We start from the raw sequence: 8,782 nt of genomic DNA, 5'->3' as shown, positions 1-8,782 counted from the left end.
ATGAGTTCAGAAGATCTGAGGATGTCTCCCGCAAGACTTTTGAACCCCAGGAGGAGAACCAGTGTTCCCTGGAGAGTTCTCCTGACGTGGCGCCACGATTTTCGGAAGGAGGCCAGTGCCTCCGGAGGACAGGAGAACCCGGACGGAAATCCCGGGACCAGGAAGTTGAGGGACGGCGGCATTTACCCAGATTCGGTGCTCAGACTGGTGGGGTAGCCATAAGGCCTCCTCCGGGAGCCGGGAGAGGAGCAGTCTCCAGGAGACAATGACTCCTCCCGGGTTTTGACACCAAATGTAAGGTTTTCTTAGACCCCGCCGAGGAAATAAACAGCCAATTAGCCATGGAAACAGGCAGACGAGCTTTATTTTGGAAGTTTGTGCTCCCGGGCGACACTTTCCCCGCCCGGAGAAGGGGCTAAGAAAAGACCGCATGGGAGAAGGGAAAGGCTGGGAATTTTATAGGGCTGGACTTTGCACGGGAGCCAAGGATTGGTTCTTGGTGAACAAAGAAGCAACTTAGCATTGGTGGCTCCTGGTCTGATGTCAGTCACCTCTTCTGGGTCAGAGTTCAGTTGCCATATTACTTGTAGTCCAAACGGTGGCCATATTTGTAGTCCAAAATGCTAATTGTAACTAGATTCCCACTTGTCCTACCCTGCCCATTCTGACAGGTAGCATATTGGATTATTGGCAAATTATGGTATCCCCCAAGAGGAGCTAATAGTCTCCAGAGGGTTCCAGATCCCCCATTGCCTTCTACAGGAGCATATAATGAGGATGGCATTAGAATGGTCAATAAGGATGGAGTCCAAGTGCCTTATAATAGTCTAAATTTCATGGAAAGGCTAGCTCAAAGCAGAACTCCCTGGTGTTTATTAATTAAGGAACAAAAAAGGTTTACTGTAGCTGGATTTCCTGTTTATCTCTTCTTACATGTTTGTTTTGGTGATTAAAAGGTGGTGGGATTGTTAGACACCTGTATCTCAGGTTTATTGATTCCCATAATTCCAATGAAGTTGTATAAAATAATTTCTTGTCCAGAGAACAAAATCCCCTCTAATAAAATTGCCCCTGAATGTCTAAAAGTTGTTGGAGTAACAGCCCCGCCTTTACCTTGAATAGGAATATATATCAAGTAGAATTAGACAGGCAAAGAAATAAGAAAACCTGGTTAGCTGTTCCAAGCTAAGCACGTAAAAACAGTTACCAGGGAGTCAGATGACAAATTCTGAGAACTTTAATACTTTGTACAAACTTTGTACATACAGCTATTTCTAATTGTCTGATTTATGGCTCTCCTGGTCAAAATAATCTTTGTTTAATATAATTGAATCTATGGAAACTTTTGTACATTTCCTGATTACCTTTGTATTAATCTTTTCCTGCTTCACCTAGTCGCAAATGTTAATCACTACCAAAAATCAAAGTATAAAAATCTGCTTGTACTTGCAATAAACGGAACGGAGAATCACCGTCCTCTGAGGCGTGTTGTCGTCTCTCTCGCATCGCCGACGCCTTACCCACCTTTCAGGAACCCCTGGACCCAGCTGTGGCCGGACCACGGCAAGCAATCACGTATGTTCCACTTCAAGGGGCAGGCTGTGCGGGGGGTGTGCGGGATCCTGATCTTTCTACCCCGGTAGTACACATTTGCCCAGCTGAAGGCATGTCTCAAATTGCAGCGGCAGATTCTGGGGCCAGAAGGACAAGCTAGGCATCCAGCAGTCGTGTGGCCGGTTCCGCAGGCACCACGGGCCAGGACACCAAGGTGGACCCAGAAGAAGTGGAGCTTAACAAGCTGGAATCCGAGACGCAGCCGATGAACGCGGCATCCGGGGCGGCCAGCGGCACCGAGAAGAACGGTCCAGTGAAGATCAAGGTGGCCAATGACGAAACGGAGGCGGGGACAGCCAAGTTCACGGGCCTGTCTAAAGAAGAGCTGCTGAAAGGTGGCAGACAGTCCCAGCTGGGTGCGCACTCGCTGGGCGCTGCTGCTGGTCTTCTGCCTCGGCATGCTGCTGGGCGTCGCTGAGCATCGAGCCGTCGTCATGGTCATCATCGTGCCGGCACCGCCCTCCCAAGAGCCACTGGAGCAGAGCTGGTGGCACAAGGGCGCCCTATACCGCATCAGCGACCTGCAGGCATTTCAGGGCCAGGACGTGGGCGACCTAGCTGGTGAGCGCCCAGTACCCATGTACCTGCACCCGGCTGCCATTCAAGCTCTCTCCCCCCCAGAGGATTGGGAGGCAATATCACCAGCCTCTGCAGCCTCCCCTGATGTAGCTTCTCCCTGTTTCCCTCTTTCTGTGGAGCTGGGAGTCAATCACAGCCTGTTTATGAACCCACAGGTTGGGCTGGCATCTGCTCCTCTGAGTCTTGTGATCCAGCCTCATCCTTCCCACTTAGTCTGGGGGCTAGGAGATCACCGACCTCTAGGTTCTTCTTAGTCTCCCCCTCTTCTCCATTTCAGGCCTGAAGCAGCATCTGCCTTACCTGAGCTCCCTCAAGGTGAGGGGCTTAGTGCTGGGCCCAATTCACAAGAACCAGAAAGATGACATCGATGGGACCAACTTGGGACAGATCGACCCCACTTTTGGCTCCAAGGAAGATTTGGACACTGTCCTGCAGTCGGCCAAGAAAAAGGGTGAGGGCCCTGCAGTGGGCAAGGGAGCAGCTGGGAAGCGGCTGGTCTCCAGGACAGAGGAGGTCAGGATAGCGTTTTTGTGTGGGTGGCCCTGGCCTGGCTCTCAGCTTCCCCTGGGCAGGAGCAGAGCAGCCTTGTTAGGCTTCAGACGGAAGTGGATTCTCCAGGTGGTTCAGAGACCTTGGACTGGGCTGTGCAGTCATTTCACTGTGGGCTCCCGTGCCCGTAGTTCTGAGTGTGGGCTTGTAGTGAGCCGGTGGTCATTAAACCTGCAGAGAGTGGACTCTTTGGGGAAAGCAAATGGACATGAACTCTTGTCTCACTTTCAAAGGACTCACTTTGGGGTGGGGTGAGCAGGGCCCCACAGCTGGGCCTTTCTATGAATACCCTTGACCTTCTGCCCTGAGAGATTTCAAGGCCCCTCCTTGCTCTGTTTCAATGGACTGAGGTCCATCAGGGTCCAACCCTAAGCTTCTGCAGCAAGGAAAGCAAAGGCAGTGGTCTGACTTGTATGTGTGGGTTCCCTCCCTCCCCCTCAGCCCACAGTCTTCCTCACAGCTGTCTCCTCCTGCACTGTTCTAGGCCTCCGGGTCATCCTGGACCTCACTCCCAACTACAGGGGCCAGCAGTCCTGGTTCCTTCCGGGTCAGAGTGCCACTGTGGCCACCAAGATGAGGGTGAGTGTGCTGGGGCTGATGGCCGGGGGAGCAGGAGGGGGGCTGGGGCTGGGTGGGTCCTTCCACAGCAAGCCCTGTGCACCCGGCCCTGCCCAGCTCGGGGCCCTTCCTGCTGGGGCCAGGCGGGGGCACCTCCACACCAGCCAGGCTGGGGCCCCTGCTGTTGCTTGTTCCTTTTTCACCGCTCGTTTTTCTTGCTGCTTTCAGTCTCTGAAGGTGACCTCTGGCAGGAAGGGAGCGTCTCAGATGTTAACCTGGGTTTCGTTTCTTTTCTTTTCTTTTCTTTTCTTTTCTTTTCTTTTCTTTTCTTTTCTTTTCTTTTCTTTTCTTTTCTTTTCGAACCCTTTGTGAGTGGAAATCTGTCCAGTTGTTTCCCATTTCTTGTTCCCAGCTCCTGTTTGATGTGTTTTTGAAGTACAGCCCAGTCTGGAATCCCAAGCCCTGGGGTCTTCCTGTGTGTCTGAGACCATGCCAGCATTGTATATATGGTGTCCTCTGCGTGCTGAGCAACTGTCAGTGAGGACACCAAGGTTCAGAGGTCTCTGTGTGATGGGATTTGAGGCCCCAGTGGCCTTATTTCTCTACCCCACTTCCAGGAAGGTACAGGCTGAAACTCCGTGTCCAGCAGGCTGGGAGTGACTCAAGCTCCCAGTGTCTGGGTTCTGCGACACTGACCAGCTTCGAGTGGGCGGAGCAGAAGTGAAGGCAGGCAGATACTGTGGGAGCAGCCCCGATTCTAGGGCAGAGCTCTGTATTTTCCCAGCATTTCCGTAGGCCCGTAGGGGTTATCCATTTCATGAGTTAGCACATTGCTAGGAGATCCTTTGAAAGTTAGTAATAAGGGGCCCTGGCCGGTTTGCTCAGTGTATTGAACACCAGCCTCATAACCAAAAGGTCACCAGTTCAGGTCTGGTCAGGGCACATACCTGGGTTGTGGGCCAGGTCTCCAGTGGAGCGTGTGAGTGGCAACTAAACAGTGTTTCTCTTGCACACTGATGTTTCTCCCCTTCTCTTCCTCCTCTCTAAAAAGTAAATAAATAAAATCTTAAAAAAATAGTGAATAGATACTGACCGAGGAGGTTTTCACATGGTAAACACACGAAGAGTGGTGTCCTCCCTAAGAGCTCATGGAGCAAGGACAAAGGGGGAAACCGAGGCAGTGGCATGGGCCTGGGTTCTGTGCCCCACAAAGGACAGGGCTGCAGGCCTGGGCCTGTTCTGCGGAGCTGGCCCTTTCTGTTCAGACCTCCGTCTCAGCTGCCCCAGGGTGTGCTGGAAACTTCTCTCTCTCTCTCTCTTGGCTGTGCTCCCACTGGCTTCTACAGCAGCCCCAGGTGTCAGGACACTGGGAGAGGCGTCAGTGTGTTTGTCTGGGATCTTGACTAGATTTGAGTCCCGTCTCTGCTGCTCTCTGACTGGGCCTTGGTCTTGCCTCTTTGCTTCCCTGAGACTCTTTTCTCATCTCTGAAAGGGGTATACCAGCGCTCCCACATGGTAAGCAGTAAATAAAATTAGGTTTAATAGCACGCTTTTTGTCTTGGGCCTTCGCCATTGTCGAAAGGGAAGCCTTATGATTCGTAATGGGGAGGAGTCGGGAAGAGAAATGCTGTATCACTAAGAGAATCAGCGGTGGGTTATGATGGCTGCCGACCAAGGGCTGCACCTTTATAACAGAGGTGGGAACATGAGACTGTTCAGGTCTCCCATGCAAGGGGCTCTGCCAAGGTCTGGGGGAAGTGCATGGCAGGCACGGTTTCGTGTGGGCTGGGAATTTTCTGTGCCTTTGCGTAAGAGTGGTAATGCCTTCTCTGTTCCTTTTGCCTCTCGCTGCAGGACGCGCTGCAGTTTTGGCTGCAGGCTGGCGTGGATGGGGTCCAGATTCGGGATGTGGAGAGTCTGTGGGTGAGTTCCCTTTGCATGTGAGAGGCAGAGCCTGGTTGAGAGCAGAGGCACTCTCCAGGGCCTGGTAGAACTTGACTCTGCTTTTTGTGTTCTAGGGTGCATTGTTGTACTTGGCCGAGTGGCACAACATCACCAAGAACTTCAGTGAGGACAGGTGAATGAATGCCAGCTCCCTGGTCCCACCTTGGCTCCATTGTGGGAACCCCTCAGTGGAGTGCTAGGCCCTGGGAGGGGGCAGTTCCTAGTCCATCCTTCCTTCCTTGTCCAGCACCAGCCCTGACCCCTGCTGTGCTCTCTGCAGGCTCCTGATTGCAGGGACTGAGTCGTCTAGTCTTGAGGAGATCCTGAGACTGTTGGGAGTGAGCAGGGACCTGTTGTTGACCAGCTCGTACCTGTCAGCCTCCGGTTTCACTGGGAAGCAGATGGAAGAGCTGGTCACCCAGTATCTGAACGCCACGGACAATCGCTGGTGCAGCTGGAGTGTGAGCACACAGTGGTGGGGGAGGGGCAGGCCGTGCTGTGGAGGGAAGGGGTGTTGGGAGACAGGGGCAGCGTGGGCTTTGGGGCTCACCAGTGTGCCCGTTCCCACAGCTGTCTCAGGCGGGGCTCCTGGCTTCTGTTGTGCCGGCGCACCTGCTCCGGCTGTACCACCTGCTGCTCTTCACCCTGCCGGGGACCCCTGTGTTCAGCTCCGGGGATGAGATCGGCCTGAAGGCAGCGGCCCTTCCCGGACAGGTATCTGGCCTCCCCAGCAGCGTCATGGGGGGGGGGAGGTCATGACTGCGATCCAGAGCCTAGTGGTTCTGCTGGTGGTGTGGCCTTGCTAGCTGTGTCACTTCTCCTGTCGCCTCTTCCCTGGGGACTGCATCTCGTGTAGGGTAGTTAGGACTTAGTGATGGCTCACTTTAAACACAGTGTCTGGGCCCTGGTCGGTGTTCTGTGTGGTCTTCTTCACTCACACACTCACCCACTTTGCACTCATTGTGCAGCGGGCACTCCGCCCTGCAGGCACTCGGGGTGCAGTGGGGGAGCAGGCAGGGACAGAGAGTGTGCAGTGAGTGCTGTGACAGGGGACGACCATGATGCACTTGCTCGGCTCCCGTCTTGGGTTTGGCGGTGACACCAGAACTGACACTTACAGAACCAGTCACTCCCTGATGCCAGCACGTTTTGTTGAGTGAAATCCCACGTGCCGTGCACGGAGGGCTCCACAGGGTGCGGAGGACTGGAGGTGGTGAAGTCAGACAGCCAGCGGGTGTCCTCACCAGGCCAGGTGCCCATGTGTGTAGGGCTTAGAGCAGGGTGTCAGGCTCATTGTCACCGGGGGCCACATCAGCCCCGAGGTGGCCTCCAAAGGAGTGTAGAAATGTAGTAACTTCAGGACTGTAGAAATGTAACTGCTCCTTAACTAGGGGCGTGAAGCTGGCGCTGCCACACGATAGAAACAAGGGGCCAGGCTGGGCAAAACAAGGTGGGGGCCAGATTTGGCCGGGGGGCCTCGTGTTTGCCACCTGGGGCTTAGAGAATAGGCACCTGGTGGTTTCTCTTGTTGTTTTAGTTTGTTTTTGGTATTTTAAGATTTTACTTCTTCTTAGAGGGGCAGGCAGGGAAAAAGAGTGGGAGAGAGCCTTGGCTGGTGTAGTTCAGTGGATTGAGCGCCGGCTGTGAACCAAAGCATCGCAGGTTCGATACCCAGTCAGGGCACATGCCTGGGTTGTGGGCCAGGTCCCCAGTGGAGGCCATGTGAGAGGCAACCACACATTGATGTTTCTCACCCTCTTTCTCCCTCCCTTCCCCTCTCTAAAAATTAAATAAACATTTTTTTTTTTAAATGGGAGAGAAACATCAAGAGTTACCCCTCAGGGCCAGAACCGGGACCTCTTCCGAGTCCCAGGCCTGTGTCATGATGGGAAATGGAGCCAGAGATCCCTCGGGTTTTGGGATGAGTCCCAACCCTCTGAGCCACACCAGTCAGGGCTGGGGGTTATATTTTGTAAGAGTGGCCACAGAAAGCCCTGAGAGCCAGTGGAGTGGAGAGGGGAGGGAGTGACAGGGCTAGCTTGTGGCTGTCTGGGAGAAGCCCCTGTCGGCCGAGGGGACAGTGTGTGCAGGACTGGAGGTGGGAACCCCCCTGCTGCTGGTCCAGTGGGAGTTGGGAGGGAGCGCAGAGCGTGCGAGTCTGTGGGGGGGAACAGGAGCAGGAGGACTGAGGGGGCGCAGACCCACCCTTTCCCCCATCCTGCTGTCCCTGCCCTGCAGCCAGCAACGGCCCCAGTGATGCTGTGGGGTGGATCCAGCTCAGCCAACAACACCTCAGGGCCTGTGAGCTCCAACCTGACAGTGCAGGTAAGGGCGTGGTGGGGGGGCCTGGCCACCAGGGGGCGCCCAGGGGCCCTTAGGGCTTTGCACCCAGGGGAGTTCTCCATCCCTTCCTGCTGTGTCTCCATGGTCTGCAGGACCAGGATGGGGACCCGGACTCCCTCCTATCCCTGTTCCGGCGCCTGAGCGATCTTCGGGGTAAGGAGCGCGCCCTGCTGCACGGAGACTTCCACGTCCTCTCCTCGGGGCCAGACCTCTTCTCCTACCTGCGCCAGTGGGACCAGAACAAGCGTTTCCTGGTTGTGCTCAACTTTGGGGATGTGCCCCGAGCTGCCGGGTTGGGGGCTTCGGGCCTGCCTGCCAGCGTCAGCCTGCCTGCGGAGGCTGAGCTGCTGCTCAGCACTCAGCCAGGCCGGAAGAAAGGTGACCCTGTGGAGCTGGAGCACCTGAGCCTGAAGCCCCACGAGGGGCTGCTGCTGCACTTTCCCCGATGTGGCCTGACCTGGGCCCCAGCCCTTCCCCTCTGCTGCCCGGGACCTAGGGGCTCTGGATCCTTTCTCTCTCTTTTTTTTAAATTTTAATTATTAAAGATTTTTTATTTTTTAAGTTATTGTTATTTTTTTTTAAACATTTTATATTCTAGCCCTGGCTGGTGTAGCTCAGTGGATTTAGCGCGGGCTGGGAACCAAAGTGTCGCAGGTTCGATTCCCAGTCAGGGTACATTCCTGGGTTGCAGGCCATGGCCCCCAGCAACCGCACATTGATGTTTCTCTCTCTCTCTCTTTCTCCCTCCCTTTCCTCTCTAAAAATAAATAAATAAAATCTTAAAATAAAAAGATTTTATTTCTAGAGGGGCAGGACGGAAAAAGAGAGGGAGACTTCAATGTGTGGTTTCCTTTTGTGCGCCCCTAACTGGTGACCTGGCTGAAACCCAGGCAGGTGACCTAGTCTGGGATTCAAACTTGCAACCCTTGAGTTGGGGGGTTGGCATCCAATCCACTGAGCCACACCAGTCAGGGCTATAATTATTATTTTTTAATATGTATTTATTTACAGAGAGAGGGGAAGGCAGGGTAAAGAGAGGGGGGGAACCATCCGTGGAAAAGAGGGAGAGCATCAGTGGCTGCCGCTCGCAGGCCCAAACCAGGGGCCTGACGTGCAACCCGGGCACGCGCCCTGATGGAGAATCAGAGCAGCAGCCTTCTGGTTCCCAGGCCAGTGATGGACCCACTGAGCCCCA

The 8,782-nt window shown here is 54.4% G+C and overlaps 1 protein-coding gene across 1 annotated transcript; it reads left to right on the top strand.

Annotated features, from left to right (window-relative positions):
• Positions 1-8,128, top strand: LOC123829231 (4F2 cell-surface antigen heavy chain-like). Its single transcript, XM_045854749.1, is given in 11 exon segments — positions 1-207; positions 1,715-1,945; positions 1,947-2,175; positions 2,471-2,644; positions 3,227-3,321; positions 5,155-5,223; positions 5,319-5,377; positions 5,525-5,705; positions 5,815-5,958; positions 7,483-7,569; positions 7,680-8,128. Coding segments are annotated over 11 exon segments (1,920 nt in total). The 3' UTR covers positions 8,124-8,128.
• Positions 8,129-8,782: the final 654 nt, after the last annotated feature.

The sequence above is a fragment of the Phyllostomus hastatus genome, unplaced genomic scaffold (genome assembly GCF_019186645.2).
Source record: "Phyllostomus hastatus isolate PE091 unplaced genomic scaffold, TTU_PhHast_1.1 phas_scaffold_11, whole genome shotgun sequence".
Classification (NCBI taxonomy): domain Eukaryota; kingdom Metazoa; phylum Chordata; class Mammalia; order Chiroptera; family Phyllostomidae; genus Phyllostomus; species Phyllostomus hastatus.
The sequence above is the reverse complement of the archived record's forward strand: the minus strand, read 5'-3'. Positions and strand labels throughout refer to the sequence as shown.